Source organism: Melanostigma gelatinosum (assembly GCF_949748355.1).
Source record: "Melanostigma gelatinosum genome assembly, chromosome: 24".
NCBI lineage: Eukaryota > Metazoa > Chordata > Actinopteri > Perciformes > Zoarcidae > Melanostigma > Melanostigma gelatinosum.
The window spans coordinates 9,917,091-9,940,270 of NC_136657.1; the positions used below are offsets into that span (position 1 = coordinate 9,917,091).

Below are 23,180 nucleotides of genomic sequence, written 5' to 3' on the forward strand. Positions count from 1 at the left end.
AGAGTGACCTGTGAGAGTGACCTGTGAGCGTGACCTGTGAGCGTGACCTGTGAGAGTGACCTGTGAGCGTGACCTGTGAGCGTGACCTGTGAGCGTGACCTGTGAGTGACCTGTGAGTGACCTGTGAGACTGACCTGTGAGCGTGACCTGTGAGCGTGACCTGTGAGCGTGACCTGTGAGCCTGACCTGTGAGCCTGACTTGTGAGCCTGACTTGTGAGCCTGACTTGTGAGCCTGACTTGTGAGACTGACTTGTGAGACTGACTTGTGAGCCTGACTTGTGAGCCTGACTTGTGAGCCTGACTTGTGAGCCTGACTTGTGAGCCTGACTTGTGAGCCTGACTTGTGAGCCTGACTTGTGAGCCTGACTTGTGAGCCTGACTTGTGAGCCTGACTTGTGAGACTGACTTGTGAGACTGACTTGTGAGACTGACTTGTGAGCCTGACTTGTAAGCCTGACTTGTGAGCCTGACTTGTGAGCCTGACTTGTGAGCCTGACTTGTGAGCCTGACTTGTGAGACTGACTTGTGAGACTGACTTGTGAGACTGACCTATGAGAGTGACCTGTGAGAGTGACCTGTGAGAGTGACCTGTGAGACTGACCTGTGAGACTAACCTGTGAGAGTGACCTGTGAGAGTGACCTATGAGAGTGACCTGTGAGAGTGACCTGTGAGAGTGACCTGTGAGACTGACCTGTGAGACTAACCTGTGAGAGTGACCTGTGAGACTGACTTGTGAGACTGACTTGTGAGACTGACTTGTGAGACTGACTTGTGAGACTGACCTGTGAGAGTGACCTGTGAGAGTGACCTGTGAGTGATCTGTGAGAGTGACCTGTGAGAGTGACCTGTGAGTGACCTGTGAGCCTGACCTGTGAGTGACCTGTGAGGTGTATAAAAGGAGAAAAGCTTCAGTTTATGTCCACCGTGTCCTGTCGGGTTGGCCAACATAAGGAGATAAGTCGTCCAAAGAAACCAATAATTCTCCAAAGTTGCTGTTTTGATGTCACACATCCTCCTTTACACTCCCCCTGTTTTCAGGCACATGTCGAGGTCATGAACTCAGTGGTGCTTTAGGATGAGAGAGAGGAGGACAGCACTCTGCAGTTATTGACAGAATATGAGAAAATGGGCCCCTGGGCACAGAAATGTTAAGGGACCCCATGCACCTCACTACAAGAGCCACGAGAAGGAGCAAAGAGATGTCTTTGCTGCATTTGCATTATTCTTTTGCATCTCTTTGTAGTTGTTTTGTGTCTTTGTTTAGTCATTTTGCATCTTTGTAGTCATTTTGCATGTCGTTCAGACCTTTTTGCGTCAGTTTGCGTCCCTTTAAAGTCGTCTTGCATCACTTTGTAGTTGTCTTGCATCACTTTGTCATGATGCATCTGGTTTTTGTCATTCTGTTTGTTTAATAATTCCTTCTGTATAACTTTATATAGCAGCATAAGATACACAAGTACAATGATAAAATACAACATAAACACACTATACTCTGCTTTAAATCTCCCCCCATCCCAAAAAACACTTCTCTGTATATAAAGGAAGCCTTTCAGTCCCATACTGTTAACAATTCATTTCATGTGCATTATTTTATCCTCGTGTTTCTCCAAATTAAAGCCTGAGGCTGCACGAACTTCCTCTACAGCTGCAGACATGCTGTGAGTGTACAAGTACAATACACTGAGTACTAACAGCTGTAGAGTCCTGCCTGTCTGTACAATGTATACTGCAGATGTCTGAAGTGAATGTTTTTCTTTGGGTTTTTTACACTAAATCCATGTTTGTCCTCTTGGTGATTTTAGTGATTTGCAGAAAGTCTTCAACATGAGTCAGACATTTGGCTTCAGGAGTCCTGGTTGTTGTAGAGACGCACGTGGCAGCAGCACATGCGTCTCTGATTATCTTCATCTGACGTTTTCACGTACATTTCGTTCACTTTCACGCACGGATCCGTGCCTCGTGGTTCCATAGCAGCGAGTCGAGACAGTTCAGACGTGTTTATTTACCGTGTTGGAGACGCTGCTGGGACGAGTTCCGCTTTCATTAGCACGGAAGACATGGCGCACTTACTGATGTCTGCACGTGATGTGGATGGAGAGACTGGGATCACAGAGGACCCACCTACAGGCGCACACTCCTCAGTGGTTTAGTGCCTCCTCCCGCCTCTTTTTTGGTCATATTGCGCCGTCTGCACAGCAAAGCCGCAGTTGTCCGCGAGCGGAGCGCAAATCGAAAGCTTTTTTTTCCTGTAATCATCAAACGGGAGAAGGGGCGATAACTACAGTTTGCGCCACTTTCGCACCGTTTCTCCAAACTCTCAATGGAACCCGAAGACTGAAGCCAGCCTCCATCTCTGAACCCCGGGCCACCAGCCATGGAGTGTTGCGCATTTGGCTCGGAGCGCATGCTGTTCTCTGGATATTTACGCATCGCGTTGCTGTGGCTCGTGCAATTAGGAGCGTTCGCGCAACATGGTAGGTGGAAAGCAAACTTTTTATGGCTCAAGTTATGGCTTCAAACAAAAGAAAAAACCTTATGATTTCCAAATGGTTCAGCTGCCATGAAGACACAAAACGACTTCATCTTCATGATCAGGGACATAAAGTGGATGGAGATGACTAAAGCAACCCAGAGTCTCCGCTTCACATCGTTATTTGAAAGAAAAGTAAGAAAAAGTGCAGTAAAAACAACAAAATGAAATAAAGCAACATCAGTTCTCAAACATGCAGCATGTCATGGAAACATGAACATAATCCAGTAAACTCATCTCCCATCATGCCTTCTGGCTGATAACCTTTGTTTGACTTGAACATAAAGCTGCTGTCTCGGTCAGTCAAACATGCCACCCTGTCTTCCGTCTTGCTCATGTCTCTGTCTCCGGGGCGTCCGGCGACACATCAAAGCTCTGCGGTCGTAAGCTTTGAGGCAGGCCGTCGTAAAAGGAGACTCCGTGGGTCCTCGCACAGCTTTGCTACAAGAAAGACATTTGTGTTCCAAAATAAAGTCTACTGACACTCCTGTACCTCCGGGGGACACATTTCAAACTGTTTGGGTGTGACTTGCTGAAAGAAATGTGCTTATTCCCTCTGGTTTATAAGATGCCTTCAGCCCCATTCTCCAGTTTTCTGGTATTTTTCATTTTCTCTTACGCACAAACACGATTTATGAGTGATGTGCAGTTACTCTGCTTTGGTTGGCTGACGCGAGTTTACAGAACGTCTACAGCACTAAGGGTTGGAAACGCTAACAGGGTTAGGTTACCATGGTCACCATCTTATTTTAGCACGTTAGCACGCTCACACTGATTACAAATCATCTCGAGTGGGATTTCAATTTTGTCCACTGCATTTCTTAAATCCATCCGATGCTTTGAGATATTTTAGTATTGGTCAATCAGCCGCGAGCATGTCAGAAATTCTAATGTCTTACAGTTTTGTCTCTTTTTGTCCTCTTGTGCAGAGTTTAGTTTGAGACATTTTACTGCTTTTCCACCTCGTCAAGAATACAAAGAAAAGTTATGAAGCCGTCAGGAGCTCCATCCTAAAATCTTTAGTGATCGTGCTTTAAAAACCCTCCAAACCCTCCGAAGTACGAGCGTGTCGAGTGTTTCCGAACTGCTTTGATAATGAGTCGGTCTGACTGTTTGTTTCCGTGGTGAGCGACAGGCCGTCGGGGGGAAAAGACCCGTGGCCTCAGTTGTGTTAACGCCACGCTCTTTCAAATGAATCTTATTTCCTGAGAACCTGCAGAAGTCCCTGCACATCTGGGCTGCTGAGGGCCTCCCTCCCAGTGGGACCCCCCTCCTGGGGGCCGCTTCATTAGCTCACCGCCCCCTCCCCTTCGGCTCTGTAAACTCATTAAGCCGCCAAGTGGACCAGTTTAGCCAGCAGCAGCCAAAGCCTCGCCGATTGTCCTCCTGCCTGGAAAACCTGGATGTTTGGACAACCTGTGACCCGGAGTCTCGTCGGTGGAGCTTCCAGACGAGGTGAACACGCAGACATGAGGCCACGTAAACAAGAGATTTTGCTTTCAAGGGTCCCGTCAACGTGAAGACCAGCCTGTAAGACCTTGTTTGGGATCACCAGCAGTAACTCAGTCCATTCAAGGCTCTGACAGTCTCAAAACACCCTAAATACCCCGACTGTTTGTTTTCCCCGATGCGGCTTTGCTCAGCCGCCACAATCAAACTCAAACAGGGGAAAGTAGAAAGAGCAGCCCGCTTGTTTTTTTTGTTTCGCTTTGTGAAGAAAAGCCTCCGTTGACGACTTTGACCCTTTTCACTTGACAGATGTGGAGCTTTTGAGTGTGCTGGTGTGGAAAACGACATGTTCTGCTCAAATAAACTCAGCCTGCAGCTGCAGAGGTCATGTGCCATTGGCTTGATCGTCCTTTCCCGGGGGGGCGAGTTTAGAGCGGCTCACAGGAATGTCTGTTATTCTTAGCAATTTAGATAACCTCCGGGGGTGAAATGATCCTTCCTGCTCATCTCCTCAATGCCCACTGAGCATTAAGGAGCAAACGTGCCAACACTCCTCTGATAATAGAGTTCCTCGGGAACAAATCACCAATGTATGACAGTTACAGGTGTATAGAAACTCAAAATGTAGCTTGTTAAAATAGACTCAGTTACAACCTTTATCCGGGCACTCAAGAGCACAGCTGTGCTAGACCTTATGTCGAAGGTTTAGGACGATCTGTTGGTAGTGTTGCGTCCCTTTGTGGTGGTAATCCGTCTCTTTGTAGAAGTTTTGCGTCTCTTAGAGGTCGTATTCTGTCTCTTTGTAGACCTGTGGCGTCTCTGCGTGGTTGTATTCTCTCTTTTAGGTAGTTTTACGTCTCTTTGTAGATGTTTTGTGTCTCTTCTTGGTCGTATTCTGCGTCCCTTTGTTGTCCTTCTGGATTATTTTGGTCATTTCATGTCTCAGTGGTAGTTCTGTGTCTCTTTTTTGGTATTTTCATCAATTTGTGATTTTCCAACAGCAGGATTGAGCAGCTGCGTGGTTTTGCGTTCCAAGAGTGCAGGAGAGTTGACCATAAAGATTGTTTTGTCAAATTACGAATCCCAAGGCCAAGAATAAAGGTCCACACCCTTCAAGCCTTTTGCCTCCAGTGCACTGAGAGAGAAAACTCAGTGAAGCCGAGGACAGTCTGACTCAGTCCTGCAGTTTGTGATAAAGATCGATGAAGCGTCGTGGGGAACTAAAGTCTCAGATAAGACATGACTCCAGGGTCAACCTGCCGAGGTTCTCGTTTTCATTTCCTCTTCGTTAAACTGCATCCAGAAAGATGTTTTTTAACCAACTTAAACACATATCTGCTAAATCAGTGTGTAATTCCCACCACCCTTGCTCTCAGCTCCGGAGTGTTACCCGGGAGGTCATCGGACTTTGCGTAATCCCCATCGCAGCGTCGACTTCGACTCCACGGAGATCCAGGACACGGCCATCCAGGACCTGATCTGTGACCACTCGCTGTCTCCGGGCTGGTACAGATTCAGGATCAACAACAAGCCGGCGGAGATGCCGACCACCTGCGTTGAGGTAAGAGGCCAAACATGGCAGGTGAGCTCTGCCAAAGAAGTCGTTCCCATAAAACCGCCTGCCTGCACAAACATCACCCAGCAGGTCGGGTTGATAAGCACCTTCAGCTCAGGTGGAGAGTTTAATGACCCCCTCGCTGCAGGTAATGACTGTTTCTGTTGACGCCCCCCCCTGCAGATGAACCGCTGTGGTACACAAGCTCCGGTGTGGCTCTCTCTGAAGGACTCCCCCCTGCCGCGGCCCGGCGAGGTCCGCCAGCTCTCTGCCTGCGCCACCTGGCAGTTCTTCCACGGCAGCACCAAGGACTGCTGCCTCTTCCGCATCCCCATCACGGTGCGGAACTGCGGCGAGTTCCTGGTCTACCGGCTGCAGCCCACACAGGGGTGCATGGGATACTGCGCTACAGGTGAACATGCTGGGAGGGTCCACGAGTCCACTCCAGGAGCGTCTGAGCTGGCCGTAACGTCTTCTCAAAGTGCTCTGTGCCATTAGGAACCACTTCCTGACGTTTTAGTTTTGAGGCCGATAACTACATTTATAATTAAGATGTACCGGCCAATGTTCGTGCACCTTAATAATGAGAAAAACATCTGATGTTTCAGTTACTCCAGATGTGGGACCCAGACTCTGCCCGCCAGGTGAGGTAGAAGTCAACGGCCGATGCAAAGGTGAGAGTCTGAGAATGTTGGCTTCTGCTTAAACCACAGATTCTCTTTTGATCTTACTGTAGTATGAAGAATTTTATATTTCATTTACTGGAGAGTTGTACCGTTAAGTTAGCTTCCAGCTCTAAGCAGATTATAATACATAATATTTTAAATCAAAGCAAATTTTTCAATAGAAATGCAATTATTTATTCAAAATGATGCGTTTTTTTTGCAAATAACTTAGCTAGATGAGAATAACATTTCGAATTTTTGACCTTATTTTAAAGTGCGACACAAATAAAATAAAATGTATTGAGTCAAATCCTCACCAGGGTTGTTTCGGGTAACTGCTGTCCGGGTTTTCAGCTGCCGTCCCGTCCTTGCCGTCCCGGCCCGTCATCACCCCGGAGCTCATCGGCCACAGCGTCCACCTGAGGTGCTCTTTCATCCCGCCGCCGTGGAACCAGCCACTGGGCTTCCAGGTGGTCTGGGCCAGACACATCGGCCACAGCATGAAGGCTGAGATCAGGCAGGAAGCCACACTGAAGCCCTTCTCTGTGGTGGAGATGGATGGCGTCCACTTCAGGCTCGGCGAAACGGTAATTCCTGCCAGAGAGTTTTCTGAGAGTGTGTGTGTGTGTGTGTGTGTGTGTGTGTGTGTGTGTGTGTGTGTGTGTGTGTGACCCCTGAAAGTGGGGAACGTAAGCTGCGGATCATGCTGACCTCTTTCTGCCTGGGTTCATCCTTAAAGGCAACGGCAGAGAGGCGTGTGTCATATCCAGTTGGAAGGAAAGAGGAGGGTGGGGAAGTTAAATCAGTTGCAGGTTGTGAAAGCCTCGCTCCACATGCTTCACATTTAATCTCTGAGTTCAGTTACATGAACACGGACAAATGCACACATGTACAATAAAGCTCCTTCTTTACACCGTTTTCTTCGACAACTTGCACAACAGAGTTGCCATTTTCTTTGAAACTTACACAGATTTAATGCCGACACGTTCAGTTCCAGTTCCCTGCCTTCAGACGGGAAGCTGGAAGATGTGGGCGGTTGGAGCGTCGGCTCTTCTGCAAGCAGACAAAGTGCAGAAAAGGCAAAGCAGATTCATGGTGGCGTTTGAATACAGCCTCAGAGGCCAGAGGCTGCCGACGGCTCTCGTTTCCTGGAGGAATTATTCACCAGAGTGATGCTGTGTGAAAGTGAGGCGATGCCCCTCGGTACAGCTGTGGACCATTGTGCTCCTCGTCCATGTTTGGGTTGTGTTAGTCGTTAGTCGGGCTGTGCTCGCTCACGGAGCCTTTCTACGATAACTTTCATCTTTAACTTCTCTTTCGTGTTATTTCATGGATTAACGCTGACGTCTCTCTTGCAGTTCTCCTGCAGCGTGTCGACTTTTAGAGCCAACTCCAGCCACAGCAGGTCTCCTCCAAAAGAAAGCGAGGGTTTCTACGCTGGACTGAAGGTAAACATCTCTGTGTTATGCTTCTACTCCGATCCAATCCAACGCATTTTTGAAAAAGCCAAGTCAAACTCACCAAAGCCTCTTTGTTCCCTCTTCGTCTTCAGTTTTCTCCAGACTCGCTCCGCATAGCGGAGAACAGCAAAGAGCACGAGGTGACCGTGCACAGCACAGTGCCCATCCCCTGCTACGGCGCCGACCGCGGTCGCCAGTGTGGACTCCCTCTGGCTCTGAGTGTCCACGAGCCAGGTCAGACCTGCAGGGTTAGGAGACAAAATCTAAATGTTGGCAACAGGATGAGCCTGCAGCAACCACCACAGCTGACCAAACATACCATTCTGTTCGCCTTAAAATCCCTTTATTCGTGTAATTATTTGTAAATTTGTGCAGAAACCTCTGCACGCTTGTCTTGGGGTTCCTCATCTGTTGTGCTCCGACATTGTGTTGACATCCACAGACGGTCTTGAACACGAGGCCCCAAATGTGGCGCTGTCCGCCTGCCAGGTGGAGCTCCAGCCCAACGCCTGCAGAGAAGGCAGCTGCGGCCGGGCAGCGGTTTTCGTCAGCGCCGTCACAGACTTTACGCCGGACGGGAATCGCCCGAGTCTGATCGGCGTTTTGCCCGGACCCGGCGCACCGCGACTCTGGAGAAGCTACGTCCCGACGTCTCTGAAAGTGAGTTAGCAGGAATTTCCTTCCACGTTCAAAGACGATTCAAAGATTCTCCGTGCAGTGAGACACGTAATGATCATCTCCATCGAATTTATGGTGATTCAAAGTATTTTTTATATCAAACCACAATGCAGACGTTCCAGGGATTCAGTGGCCCTTATGGTCCTGTGGTATGCAAACTGCATATTACTTGGTCCTTACGGGGGTTCCTGGACTCCTTGAGGATGCCCAAGGGGTCTTTGAGGAGGTTCCAGTGGCCCCTTGGGTATTCCAGGAATCCTAGAGGGAATTTCTTAAGAGGGCACCAAAACTGAATGAAGAAAACAGCAGAGTCATATAATTATCCAAGTACGACTTTAATGAGAAAGACGGCTGTAATTACAGGTGTCTCTGTGAAACAGTTTATGTATACACACAGTTGTACAGTGCTTTATGAAGATGGGGGGGTTGTGTGCCCGTTTAATGGGTTGACATGTTTAAAGAGCACAAGCTGCAGCGTTACGCAAGACATGATGTCAGCCCTCCAGACAGTGCGTCTCTGAAGGGAGTTTCCCATCTGTGTTTGGTGAAAACATCAAAGCCCAGGGTCAGAGGGTGGAGCCCCCCCCACACATCTTTGCTCTCCTAACCTCCCCCCAGGTCACGGTCCAGGACGTTCCTACTTCCATCTGCTACTCTCTGACTGACCCACATGTCATTACTCTGGACGGCAGGTAATTGACCCCTTGAATTGGTTATTCGCAGGCGTTCAAGAGAAGTTGAAGTTTGTCCCGGTAAAACATCTGTATGTCCTTCTGTGCAGGCGTTATGAAAACCACCAGACTGGCACCTTTGTCCTCTGCCGGAGCCTGGTCAGGGAGTTCGAGGTCCACTCTCGCCAGTGGGACTGCGGCAGCCGTCACTACGCCGTCGCCTGCAACTGCGGCGTTGCGGCGCGAGAGGGGAACGATCTCGCCGTCTTTGACATGTGCAACGGCCAGCCGCAGGAGACCAGGCCGCAGCTCACCCTCAGGACCCTCGGCGACAGGGAGGGCAGTCGGGTCAGGGTGCTGGAGTCCCACCAGGGGAAGAAGGTCACCGTAGGTATCCCAACATTTTGACACTGGTGCAGTTTGGAAAATCTTCACACGCTATTTTGCTTCCCGGGAAACATCATCGGCTGCGTTCACGCTTGAACCGTCAATCATTGAATCAAGAATGCGCAGCTATTCCAGTTTAAATGTTTGCTTTTTCTTGCATGAGGAGATTATTGTTAATGACGCTGTTGGATGTGACTCTCCTCTCGTAGTTGATCTTTCCCTCCGGGGCCTTTGTTAGGGCCGATGTTGGCGATTGGGGGATGAGCCTGTCCGTGCGCGTGCCCAGCGTCGACTACAGCAACACGCAAGGTCTCTGCGGCACCTTCGACCACAACGGCAACAACGACTTCCACGGCTCGGACGGGAGCCCCGATGACCTGCATCGCTTCATAGAGGACTGGAGGTCAGTCTGGGACAAATACAAATGATTGTGATTCAACTTTAGCTTCGTTAGGACCTGATTTGGCTGAAATGGGAGATTCTACACAGAGCCGTTTCTTTCTTTCTCTGCGTGTGGGCTAGGATTGCTCCCGGCGAGAGTTTGTTTGACAGGACACCTCCCGGGACGATGGAAGAGGTCAGGAGGCCTTTCTGTCAGTGCCAGAAAGGATACAGCGCTTCTCATCACGCCGGCAGAGCGATGAGCAACTCGTACAATCCGTCCGCCCACTCCAACTGCATAGCGCACGATGATGTGGATTACACATCTGTGTTTCCCTCTCTGGACACAACAGTGGAATACATCGAGAGTCCGGAGAGAGAGGAGAGCATCCTGGATATGTCCGCCTTTAACGCTCATCCTCTGGAGAGGAGACACGCCGAGCACCATCAAAACGACGATCTTGAACTGGACGGGGAGTTCAGGGAGGATCTTCTGCTTTCCACTGGCAGGCCGAGGAGGCAGGCGTCATTTGGATTCGAGCCCGTCTTCGCTGCTCAGAGCCTCAGCCAGGCGGATCTGGAGAACTTTGCCTACTTCTTCCCCGAGGATCACCTGGCGGAAGCCCGGCCGGAGGTGCGACCGCAGTGGCCGACGCCGAGCGGCCTGACCTCGGCCAAAGCTCTCGAGGTGTGCCAGATGGCTTTGGCCAACTCCACTGTTGGTGCAGTGTGCCGGGGGCTGCTGGGACGCCGCCTGGAGGAGGCAGTGGATCTCTGCATTCTGGACCTGCAGCTCAAAGACGACCTGGGCTGGGAGGAGGCACTGCTGCCCTACCTGGAGAATGAGTGTGAGAGGAGGCTGTTGGAAAACCGGACCCAGAGAGCCTTGGAGGTGGCCGGTCCTCCGGGAACGGCCAGGGAGGTGGTGACAGCTCTGCGATGCCCCAATTTTTGCAACGGTAACGGAGAGTGTACAGAGTGGGGCTGCCAGTGCTTTCCCAGCCACAGCTTCTACGACTGCAGCCTGGCCATCAGTGAGTATCCGGGGACGGTTGCTCCAATCCGGAATGGGTTCAGCAGGTTGATTCTTCTGTTTTTGCCGTGCAGACTTCTGCTGAACTAATGTTCTCTCTTTCCGTTGATCAATAATCTCTCGTCTGACAGGCCAGCCAGTAGAGCTGACAGATTTGGAGAACAGTGGACTGTGTGACATCCGAGCCTTCAACTGTCGCAGCGTTCGAGTCTTCGGCCTCGGCTTCATCGACTCTCCCGACCTCAGCTGCCATGCCACCAGACTGAAGGTGAGGAAAAGCTAAGGTCAAAGGTTTCTTTTCCCCAAACAATGTTTCCTCTGAGGTGTGTTGATCTGCCTCCACAGTACATGAACGGAGTTTGGGTTCAAGGGGAGAAACAGAGAAGCAAAGCCACCTTCCTCAGCTCCAAAGCTCTAGACTGTGCTGTTCCATCTCTGAGCAACACGGCCGTCAACACAGAGGACTTCATGATGGACGACAAACCATACGCACGCTGGGAGATTAAAGTAACGCCTCTCGTTTGTTGGTCGTTTTGTTTTAAGGCCCCGCCCCCCCGCCCATGTCAGCTCCTCTCTTTCCTGTTGCAGGTCACCAATGACGGCTCCCAGTACAGCCAGGCCCTGGTGCTGACCATCTACGATGGCGTTTGCCAGGTCTGCGAGGCATCGCGCTCAGGACTCTGTAAGTTAAAGGTAACTCGCATACAAAAAGAAATCCTCCACACTGACGGATCCAGACGGATGAATCACTTGTCGAGTAAAAACTGTTAAAAACGAACAAATTGTTTGTAAGTAAGATAAGTCAGATCTTTCACCAACCTTTTTAGGGAGGAAAGCCATCATTCACATGACAATTCAACACAGGAAAACTTGGACTCTAGATTCAGGAGACAGATGTGATTCAGTGGGTTTTTATATGTGATGAATAAACCAGAGACTGTGTGGTTTCCGTTGCTCTAAACGCGCAGCAGCTGGCTCTTTAAAAGCCCAACAAAGGTGCAGAGGCTCCTGTTGTTTATGGGAAAGGAGGCAGAACAACATGTAACAACATGTCAGCATTTTAAAAGATTGTAAATATGAGAAACCTTTGTCTGTGGTTGCCAGGAGAGGACGTGTAACATCGACGGGATGTGTTTTGCAGAGGGCGTCTCCAGTCCCAGCAGCCCTTGCCTCCTCTGCGACCCGGAAACCTCCAAATTCAGCTGGTCTGTGAATCAAGGTACAAACCACTTATCTTAGAAAGAATAAACTTTCCCCCCATGCATCATCAAAATTACCAGAGATAATCTGCTTCATTTCAGTCACATATGTCAAGACCAATACCCAAAATTAGCCACTCAGCATTTATTTAATATTTACTCCTTTAAACTATATGTTTGGGGTCCTGGTAAGTAAACATCCAAACCTCTTTTGGTAAAGTTGTATTGTCATGTTTACGTGTATTCTTTGCCTGTGTTGAGTAAAGATAAGACAATACTTAATGCTCCACCAGCAGTGATGTTTTCTAGACAACATTGTTCCTCCAGGACGTGTTTTCGACTCAGCTTGTAGCCCGCTAATGATGACGAGCAGGAAGAAGAGTATTTATCTTTCTGTTACCGCTTTGGTCATGTTTGTCCCCATTAGCGGATCAAAGGAGCGGAGGTCTAGGTTTCCCAGCATGCCCTGACCTGTCGCTGAACCAGCCTGAGGCGGGGGTCGGGGGGGAATCACACGGTTGATCACCACAGCTACACAGACTGACACTCAACAAACCCATCAGTTGGAAGAGTGTCAGACTGCATCCAGAGTTTTCTCAGGAATAATCCTCCCAGTGGGTTGAAATGGTTGCTCTTGATTTGATTGAAACATTATTATGAACGGCAGACATGTTTCTGGCCGGTTAGGATTTCTTATCAGTCATGCTGAGCAGGTGTTTCCTGGGATTATTGCATTCTTTTAAACATCTGTTTGGAGGGAGTGATCTCAGCAGGCGGATGATACATGATCTCAATGAGAAGAGAAAGCTGGAAACACGCGTGTTTACAGTGATCCTTCCAGGACACGGCTGGGGGAATGTTTTTGGCCAAACCGAGCTCTCTTGTAAGAGTGCATTTGAGGACGGGAACCAAAACACGAAGACTTGTAGACGTAACGTTAATAAGAATAACTGACAAAGAGCGAGTTGCGTTGTTGGTGAGTTGCGAACACTCACTTAAGTTTCTCAAGAGTTTCCTCCTCTGTCTTCAGTCAACGAGCCGCCGGCCTTCCACCAGCCTCAAAGCGACCTGCGGACATTCGGCGGGGAGAACTTTGTCTTCCAGTTTGCGGCCTCGGACCCCGAGGGCTCGGCCCTCCTCTTCCAGCTGGAGGAGGGGCCGAGGGGGGCCCTCCTCTCCCCTGCCGGCCTCCTTATCTGGAGGGTCCCGTCGCTTCCTGAGGAGGAGGGACGTCAGACCTTTCGCTTCACGCTGTCAGACGAGTGCAACGCCCAGAGCTCCTTCACTGTGGAGGTAGAGTTGGAGAGCCATAACTTATTTATTGAACCTTTATTTAGCCAGGATGGTCCCCTCTGGAGTACTTTTAAGTGTCTAACGACTGTCTAGGTGCTTAGTAACTCTCTAGAAGAGTCCAATGCTGCTTGTTAGAGATTATTTCAATAAAAACAGGACCCACCTGAGCCGCCTCTCTGTTCCACCTGTAATACAGATGGCCGTGGTGCCGTGTGGGTGTCAGAACGGCGGGACGTGTGTGACGGACGTTCATTTCCCTGCTGGAAGCGGGAAGCACCTGTGCGTATGTCCCGAGGGGAAGCAGGGCGACCTCTGCGACCAGGATGTGGACGAATGCCGGTCGGCTCCGTGCGCAGCCGGCAACTGCATCAGCACCGCCGGCGGGTACAGATGCGAGTGTCCTGCGGGGTTGAAAGGTGAGATGTTGGTAAATCCTGTTTGAAGAGGATCAGTTTATGATCGTGGAAACATCTCACCGTGTGTTCGGCAGGTGTCGCATGCCTGGACGATGTCAACGAGTGTGAGAGGAAGCCGTGTTTCCAAGGAGTCCCGTGCTTCAACAGCTTTGGCTCCTATAGCTGCGGCTCGTGCCCCAAAGGCATGCTGGGAAATGGGACAATATGCACAGGTAAGAATGAGAACACAGAGAACACGTTTCAGGTGTTTAAAAGGACAGCAGCTCAGACAATATTCTCCGTTAAACAGCAGCAGGTGTGGGCATAAAAAACAATATACTGCATCCTGTCAAAGTAGCCTTGAGCAAGGTACTGAATCATTCCATGTTTTAAAAGATATTCAGTTTCAGGTTTGCAAAATCAACTGTTGGCCAAAGATCTGGTCTGATCGTTAGACGTGAGTAAAATGAGAACTGAACAGATGCATTTTAAAATACGTGAGATATTTCACTCAGTTTTAATGAACATTTTTCTTGATAAATTGCAAAAAACATTATTTTAAACTGCTGATTATGATTTTTACATAAGATTTTAAAGTGCGCACAGACGAGACCCGTTATACATGATGACAGAGCTCAGGCCCTCACACCTGGATCTCATCAGCCGGCGTAACATGACTTCATCAGATGCTGCTGTTCTTTGGAATGTTGCAGCCATTCTGAAGTCGTTCTAAGGTCTTGCAAAATTTAAAAAGTGAAATCTTTCTCCACGGGACAATTTGCATGCAAATATTTCAAGCGGCTGTACAGTGACTTTGGATAAGAGCATCTGCTAACTGTCCAGAAGGTGACGGTGCATTTGTTCACCGCTCGTGGCTTGTAAATGTGTAAATAGGCTGTGACTGGTGCTCATGCCTCGTTGAGATCTTGACACAAACTCGTTCCAAAGTCTGGTCTCTTGCTGAGCGTCTGTCTTTCTAGGACAACAACCTTTTGACCCTTCCAGGCTACAGTATATTCTTCAATCCTTTGCTGTTGGTTCATTGCAATGTGGACGGGGGAAGTAGTTCCAGAGCATCAGATAAAGTCTTTATTTGGCAGAACAAAATATAATCTGTTCTTCTTCATACAGCAGTCGCCCCCGTCTCCACCACATCTGCTCCTCGTACCACGGTCTACAAGACACCACATGTTCTGCTGCAACCACCCGAAATGAAGACAGACACTTTCCAGAAGACCGCAAGTGGCTCACCGCAGACGAGGGCTGAGGCGAGGGAGACCATTCCAAGGACTGACCCTAACCGGTCCCGAAGTAAGACCACCGCTCTGAGACGCATTCCAGGGATGAGCCTGAACCCAGAGGCGGAAAGTGACAAAAGCATCACGGCAGGTGCACCAATCGTTTCCCAAATAAAGAATGATGCTTTGAGAGAAAGCCAAGGAATTAAACTCAACCCATCCACCACCGACACAGACACTTTCAAGAACATCTCAGGAGTTGGCAACACTATTGCAAAGACGTCCACTCCCGCCCAGCCGCCAGGAAGTGGCAGAGCAGCTTCAGGTACGGCTTCCAACAATGTCTGCCAATTTAAAAAGTTCATGGTTTGTAGTGGACTCTACTGAGCATTCAAAAACTTGCTAAAGGATGCTTAGGAGGACCTATTAGGGCCGTTGATCCAGCTCATAGAGAGCACTGACCACAGTTTGTGTCTCTCAGGATCTGGTCCGTCTCCGGCTGTGAATGTGTCGGCTACGTGTGCCAGCAGGCCCTGCTTCCCCGGCGTTCAATGCATCAACCGCAGGCCGCCACATGTCGGATACGTCTGCGCCCGTTGCCCGCCCGGCCTTTACGGCAACGGACGCGTCTGCATGAAGAACGCCAAGGAAGGTAACGTCCGTCTGAACATTTCATTTAGCAAATAGACCTGCAGCTCTGCCTTGTGACTTCTCTGTTGGCATAATAACAGAATGCAAGCATGGATATCAACATGCAGGATTAAATACAAAGGATCCAGATGAAAACATCTGTCAGTAATGGGAAATCCCTCCAAACATTGTGGGCTACTTTTATTTAGTTCTGGTCCCCTGATGTTTCATGTGGTTTTTTGGTTGGAATGAATGTCATTTATTGCAGCAGATGAATCACTTTAACTGGTTGGAAACCACATTTTGGTGCTTTGATTCTTGGATCAGCTCCCGGCCGCAAAGTTTGAACAGGAGAAGTTATTTTCCAACAAGGGGAGCAGGGGGGGGGGGGGGGGGGGTCCTGATACTGATACTCCTTTACTGTGGTCCTGAACCCTGCTGTCTTTCCTCAGCATCCAATCACCTTCCTCGGCAGCAGACGCTCGGCAAGACCATCCGATCCCCGCAGGGAAGCAGCAGCAAAGTCTCTCAGCTCCACTTGCCCAACCTGCCCAGCAGGCACGGCATCAAACACCTGTCCTGGGCTGTCACCAGAGAGAACCGAGACAACGCGCCACGCCAGGTTCCCACCTCAGGGAGGGGCGGCGGGACCGGGAGGAGAGAGGCGGTCACCGTCTCCAGAGATGTCCCTAGAACGTCGATCGGTACCCTCCACGTCACTGCAAACACCCACAACCCCCGCCACAGTACCAACCTCAGGACGGACGGCAGATCTAGCACGGCCATCTCCAGGGCCTTTGTTCCTCATGCGACGTCCTCCAAGGTGAGTTTTGGTGCCGTGCGTCGTCTTGATCTGTAGACATGAATGTCCTTCACTCTGTGATCATCTCCCAGCAGTCCGAAGCAGCATTCACTGGTGCCACACCTGCGAAGGTAACGCCGCCTGCTCCTCACCTATCCACTCAGTCTGGCAAAGGGACGCAGACCCCCCAGCCCAAGCTGTCCACCCACGCCAAACCCCGGACCCCTCCGAGACCTGCCTTCCCTCAGACAGCGGCCCTCACCGCTCTGTCGGACTCGCTCCCTGAGTCAGAGTCCTCCGCTGATGGAGATGAGGCCGAGCCTGGATCTGAAGAACCGGAGACGGTCCCTGCATTGACCTTCACAACGCCGAGCAAGACGGCGTACAGCTCCCCGCTACGAAGAGCTACCTCCATCCAGGCAGCGGTGAGGAGCGGCACGACGGCGGACAAACACGCGCCGACCTGCGCCGACCGGCCGTGTTTTCCCGGTGTCCCCTGTGAACCAACCACGGACGAGGGTTTCCACTGTGGGCGGTGTCCCGGAGGATACACTGGAGACGGACGAGCATGCAGAGGTACGGCTCCGTGTGCCTTCATCCCTCGTCTGATGATAAGAAAACATTCACTTTAAGGTAAACATCTGTCTGTTTATCCAGCTGTTTGCAGGCATATGTGTGGAAGGAACACGGAGTGTGCTGCGCCCAACACGTGCCGCTGCAAACCCGGCTACACCGGATTCGACTGTCAGACAGGTAAACAAATAAGTGGCTGACATAGATTATTATAGCCGTTTATGTGTTCTTATATCGTTTGTTTGTGACCCACATTTTCTCAGCAATCTGTGAGCCGGACTGTGTGAACGGGGGCGTCTGCGTTGCTCCGGGTGTGTGTCACTGTCTCCGAGGGTTTCATGGAGAAAGCTGTCAGGAAGGTAAAGCAGTCGTGTCTCCGAGCACCAGAGTCCCTTCAGAAAACACCTCAGCAGGGTCCGACAGTCTGCCCTGCTCGTGGACGTATGGAGGTCAAAAAGAGGAATCAGTTTTAAGCCGTTCCATCACCAGTTAAAGTTCCACATCATCAGTAAAAACGTGTATTAACAGCGATGCATCTTCCAATAATATCACAGATGAATCGTCTTGATTTTCTTCAATTTGTTCATTGACATTATGAATGAACTATAACAAATGAAATGCCTCTCTGCAGCTCTGTGCCGGTCCCCATGTGAGAACGGAGGCCGCTGTGTGGGACTGCAGACTTGTTCGTGTCCTTATGGGTTTGTCGGACCTCGATGTGAGACCAGTGAGTTCGCAGTGACTTCAGTTTCTTTGCTTTAAAAAACAAAAAGGTGATTTCTGTTACCAGCCCGTGATGGATGTTGTTTTCCTCGTAGTGGTGTGCAGCCGTCACTGTCACAACGGAGGCCAGTGTGCGTCTCCAGACGAGTGCATGTGTCTTACAGGCTGGAGCGGACCGTCCTGTGAGACAGGTGTGTGTGTGTGTGTGTGTGTGTGTGTGTGTGTGTGTGTGTGTGCGTGTCCTCACCTCTGTAACGCTGACGTCGTCGTCTCCCCCCTGCAGCTCTCTGCTCTCCCGTCTGCCTCAACGGAGGTTCGTGCACTCGGCCGAACATCTGCGAGTGTCCTCGCGGTTTCTACGGCGCACAGTGTCAGAATGGTACGACGTCAGCCATCAACGAGTCAACAAGCAGCTCAAGCGTTCATGGAGTTCATTTGAGAGGTTGTCTCGTGGTTGCTTTTAGTATTTTCTTTGTTCTTTTCCCTCCAGCCGTCTGCAGTCCTCCCTGTAAGAACGGCGGTCTGTGCGTAAGGAACAACGTCTGCTCCTGTCTGCAGGGACACACCGGGAGGAGATGCGAGAAAAGTCGGTCCTTCTTCCTCCTCATCGTCACTTGTTTGACGCATTTATTTCCTTCTCTCACCACCGGTGCATCCTCATATTTCTCCATCCTTCCTCACATCTTATCCTCTTCATCCTTTTCTTACTTTGCCATCATGATGTCCTTTAACCTTCCGTCTCTTTATCTTTCTTTCATCAATAAGCTGAATATGTTGTTCTCTCTCTCTCTCTCTCTCTGCAGGTGTGTGTGAGCGCATGTGTATGAACGGCGGCAGGTGTGTCAGCCCAGATGTGTGCGATTGTCCGTCGGGTTGGCGAGGAAACAGATGCGATAGACGTAAGGGCCGTGACGCGGGAATCACGTCCCGTACAGATGTTTTTACATTTACAACTGGACCTGTTAGCTCCCATGATGCATCAGTGCAAATGTCTGACAGCCTTTCCCGCAGTGTCATCCACATCAAAACTTGTTTTAGCACAACGTTGTCCAGAAACTATCCAGCCAACAAACACTCAAACTCATAAGTTGAGGCAAAAAAGAAAACTAGAAAGATTCATCATGAGATCACCAAACAGTGAAACTAATAATGAAAACATAGTTAAATAAAACGGAGAAAAACAGCAAAGCCTCTCACGTGAGCAGCTGTAATTAGAGAATATTTGCTTGATAACTACGTCCCTTTACTGTAAAACTCACCACACTGAAGCAGGAACAGTCTGCGACACAAAGTTTCTGCTGACAGACGCTTCCCTCAAAGACACCTCTCGTGTGGAAACCGTGGAAACAGTTTCAGACATCAGAGGAGACGGATTCAGAGTTATCTGTTGAAGCTGTGTGTCCTCAGCCGCCTCCTCTTCGTCAGGCGGCAGCTCAACACCTGTGGCTCATAGAGGGGCTGTCCTCCATCAGGAGGCAACTGCACATCTCCACGGTGTTACACGGCATTTGGTTTCCTTTCTACCTCTTTTGCTGTTGTCACTTCCTGTTTTCCAGGTCATGCTTTTGCTCTCAGCAGTCATGTCCAAGTCTCTAACGCGTTGATCCGTGTGTCGCCTCGCAGCCAGCTGCCTGCAGCAGTGTCTGAACGGAGGGGAGTGTGTGGGAGCCAACACCTGCCACTGCACGCCGGGCTGGCTCGGCACGCTGTGTCAGATCCGTGAGTGTCCCGGCGAAACGAGGAAATGACGCGCTTCACGAATATCCCGCCGTTTTCCAAACTGAACGGAGACGTTTGTCTCTTGTCCGTGTCTGTCGTTGTGTCACTCCTCAGCTCACTGTGAACACAAGTGTCTGTACGGCAGCCGATGTGTCCGGCCAAACGTCTGCGCTTGTCGGAGCGGATCTCTTTGCTCCAGAAGGGTAAGAAGGACGGGTTATTTTAGTATTTAGGACTTTTCAATGACTTCCAATTTAGTAGCATTATTTAGTGCAGTAGCTTCCTCCCAGCAGCCAGCAGAGGGTAGAACAGCACCAGGAAACACGCGAATCCACCTCGACCAGCAGCAGCAGCAGCATCCACAGCAGACGTCTTCAATCCCAAGTCACACGCACGACCTTCAACCCCGACCAGGTCGAGTTAAGACGTTGACACGTTCAACAGACTGAGCTATACGAGTCATTACACACATCTTTGAACAGGAAACGATTTGGACACACAAACAGGAAGCAAAGACAATTAATGTCGGCCTCAAATACTTAAACTCTTGCATACGTTCTGTGTTCGATTGTCGACTTTGTTTCCCTTTACTTTATTCACGCAACTATTAACGCAGCTATTTATTGTGTTCACGCAGCTATTTTAGCATCTATTCCTATTTTATTTATGGTCGCACATCCGCTGGTCCCGAGGAGGACTTGAACCCGACACGGGCGCCTTTCGTGTCGTGAACAAACCTCCTGCGCCACCAACGCAAGTACACACATCAAGCTTCTCTTTGCATATTTGACCTTTTCATTTTGAGATTTGGCCCTAAAAATAACTGAACCACATCGGGTTTGAACACACAACCTCAGGCTTTAGAACCCGTTTTATAACACTTTGAGCTATCTCACCTTCAACGCATTTCCATCGTTTCAGAGCTTTTTACTCCTCTTTGGGCGCTGAACTTCAAAAGTCACTGCACCTCACAAGGATTGACCACACAACCTCAGGTACTCTGTCCAGTTGTTTATCACTCTGAGCTCTGTCATCTTCATGATATTTTCTTTGACCTTCTGATCCTCCACATGGACCATTGAATCCACTGTAAGTTATTTTACCTGCAGCTGCTTTTTGGCTCATTGTTGTGGCAGAGACCACGTCCATCAACTATAGGCTTGAACATTTTAAAGTTGGATTTTTCAGTTCCTTTGTCACTTCTGATCTAAATATCTTTTCCAGTCAAACTCATGAGGATTTACCTTTTTTTTTTCTCGCTCCCCTTTGATTAAAAATGTTCCTCTGAGACACAGCTTCTTAGTATTTTTTGCTCAGACAAACCAGCGAGCCTACAGCCGTCGTTAAGACAGTAAATCTGCATATTTCCCTCTTTTTCAACAGTACAGTCACTTTACGCACAAGTAGCCCAAGGAAAGACAATATCCAGCCTCTTTTCAATTATTTATTCCCACATCACTCCTAAAAGATGACAAATGATAATTCTGGTCCATTCCCCCAGCTGGGCATGCAAGTGCTCATTAGTTTTAAAGAAGGTTAATCCATTTAGGTTTTGCATATTGATATGCCAATTATGTCTAATCGTGGAATCGGCATCCGTCAAGGTAATAGTGCATAAACACATGCAAGAACATTCGGGAGAAGTCAACGTTATAATAAAGTAGGTGTTAATTGGACTGTCGGCTCACTCGTGTGTGTACAGCCGGGTGAGGAGGGAGGAAAAGGGGGTCTCATCACATTTTTCTCCCCCAAAATCGTGTCATTTTCAAACCCCATGCTGAGAACTCTGTGGGTGTCGCGCCTAAACACTCGGCTGGAGAGGAGGGTCACAGGGGCAAGGGATTGTGGGAGCTGTTATTTTGACTTTGCAGTGGCGAGAAAACGTTTACAAAACCAGAACAGATGCAATCTGTAGAGTGGAGTCAGTTTCTTGGTAAAACAACTGGACTGGACTTGTTTTTCAGATGGCCAGGTTACACATGACTTTTTGTTTTTTAAATATAATCCCTGAATTGCTGCCAAAACTGTTTTTTGTCATCTTTTTTATTTCAGGAGTGTAAAATAATCAGCACTCACCATATCCACGATGTCCTCAATTCATCTCTGGAAAAAGTTTAAGCAAAACTATAACGGGAACCAAAGGTCTTGATATTTGAATATAAAGAAGCAATGATACAAGATATTCAATCAAAAATGTGTTGTCAATGCAAACATTCATGGTAAACTGAGTGCTTTTTCGTGTTTTTTACTTTCAATCCTACAAATTTCATCCTAAACTATAATGATCAGGCTCTTTTTTTATGCATTGGGACGTACAAGAGTACATCTCGTTCGTTTTAAACACTTAACATTTTAAGACTGTGGGCATGAATGAGTTCACTGCAACACTGAGATCACACAAAACAAACACTGTCACAGTTTGTGTGTGAGGCATTTAACAACAGACACATGTGGAGAAATATGTGTCATCAATATTCAGAGTAGTGCAAAGTATGAATTATAGATGTAATCTCCAATGAGGCCACATGATGGCAGCAAACAGCAACTTTAAATCACATCAGTGGCTTCATGTCGCACTGCAGACTGCAGCTGTGTCATGTACAAATAACATTGTTTTCTTTACCGTTTTCATCAGGAACCAAGTTTTCAGATCACGTCCCACCATCCCAACAAGCTGCAGGAGACAGAAGTAGAACGTGATGTTCAAATAGATTTGTAGCTTTAGAGATGAAAGGGTTGGCTCACAGTTGTAAACAGTAGTTCACTGAAACAGGCTGAAACATTCCTTCTGTTCATAGAACATCTATAATAATCATGTCACTGCCATGTTGTACACTTTTTAAAAGACACGACACAAATGTTTTATGTAATGTGCTTCACGATCAGAGCCCAAGCAGCTCACATACAATGCATGAACTGATATTTATCATATTTTTGGGGGGATTCCTCAGATGCAATAAGCAGCAAATACGCAACTAGTGTTAAGGGTCATGACTGTATTTTGAGGGAGTTCCTCAAGCAACGTTCTTAGTCCCTTTAAATAAGTCAGTGATTGTGTGAATGCAGGAGGTTTGACGGTTACACCTCCATACTGTAGGTCAGAGTACTGTGAGACCTTCGGCGTTTGCTTTTCTCACGCTGTCAAGATTGATGATGAGACATTTCCCAAACAGTGAGGTGTCCCTGATGTGACGTGAGGTTGCTGTGAGGAGAAAAAGATCCGTTGTACTCCAATATGGGTAATTAAAAACACCACTCATATATATATATAATATAAGTATATATTTATAGTGGAAGGTACAAGTACTGTGATATGGAGAGGCTCTCTGGAGGTAGAACTCTGATGTGGGACATGAACATGGTGCTTGAGGCTGATTTCATCTGGTGAACTGGGAGAGGATGAGTTCATTCAGAGGTGACTTTACTCGACCTGGAACCAGCCAGACTTGCTCCTCCCTCCTCTTCCTCTCAGGGATGTGGTCTTCTTCAGGGTCTCCTCTGATCCACCTCTCTGTGGAGAAACACTGCAGACAAATACAGCTGCTGCTGAGCATCTGTTTACAGATGTTACATAACACCATTTATAGAATGTTTGAAAACAGATGTGCTGTTGTACTTTTTACTAAGAAGTACAACATGTACCTCTGAGGTGTAGTACAGTATAAAGTACAACATGTACCTCTGAGGTGTAGTACAGTATAAAGTACTACATGTACCTCTGAGGTGTAGTACAGTATAAAGTACATGTACCTCTGAGATGTAGTACAGTATAAAGTACTACATGTACCTCTGAGGTG

The 23,180-nt window shown here is 48.7% G+C and overlaps 2 protein-coding genes and 2 long non-coding RNA genes across 20 annotated transcripts in view; 1 reads left to right on the forward strand and 3 right to left on the reverse strand.

Annotated features, from left to right (window-relative positions):
• The window catches only part of LOC306797239 (uncharacterized protein), a 252,033-nt gene that overhangs the window by 72,226 nt on the left and 156,627 nt on the right, over positions 1-23,180 (reverse strand). The window lies entirely within an intron of this gene.
• LOC306797238 (von Willebrand factor D and EGF domain-containing protein-like) lies at positions 2,300-21,453 on the forward strand. Of its 5 annotated transcripts, XM_079296487.1 has the most exons (33): positions 2,300-2,476; positions 5,358-5,542; positions 5,720-5,948; positions 6,145-6,210; positions 6,556-6,788; positions 7,560-7,649; positions 7,754-7,895; positions 8,104-8,321; positions 8,958-9,031; positions 9,121-9,397; positions 9,607-9,800; positions 9,920-10,812; positions 10,943-11,079; positions 11,157-11,318; positions 11,400-11,504; positions 11,916-12,030; positions 13,041-13,303; positions 13,500-13,719; positions 13,794-13,931; positions 14,830-15,001; positions 15,047-15,261; positions 15,418-15,588; positions 16,019-16,389; positions 16,461-16,944; positions 17,026-17,121; positions 17,205-17,300; positions 17,573-17,668; positions 17,760-17,855; positions 17,948-18,043; positions 18,155-18,250; positions 18,468-18,563; positions 19,288-19,383; positions 19,498-21,453. In XM_079296487.1, exons 1-33 carry the CDS (start codon positions 2,377-2,379, stop codon positions 19,614-19,616), a joined length of 6,141 nt encoding a protein of 2,046 aa, XP_079152613.1. In that variant the 5' UTR covers positions 2,300-2,376; the 3' UTR covers positions 19,617-21,453. The 5 variants fall into 5 exon arrangements, with proteins under 5 accessions (XP_079152613.1, XP_079152611.1, XP_079152612.1 ...); XM_079296485.1 differs by having other exon boundaries at positions 14,830-15,261; XM_079296486.1 differs by having other exon boundaries at positions 14,830-15,261; positions 16,464-16,944.
• LOC306797247 lies at positions 7,181-13,590 on the reverse strand. The gene is made up of 5 exons (XR_013773109.1): positions 13,467-13,590; positions 13,006-13,295; positions 11,897-12,018; positions 7,723-7,902; positions 7,181-7,254 (listed from the first exon to the last, which is right to left on the reverse strand). It is a non-coding gene; the product is annotated as an uncharacterized lncRNA (long non-coding RNA).
• On the reverse strand, positions 13,760-22,031 carry LOC306797250. The gene is made up of 3 exons (XR_013773112.1): positions 22,007-22,031; positions 21,460-21,486; positions 13,760-13,906 (listed from the first exon to the last, which is right to left on the reverse strand). It is a non-coding gene; the product is annotated as an uncharacterized lncRNA (long non-coding RNA).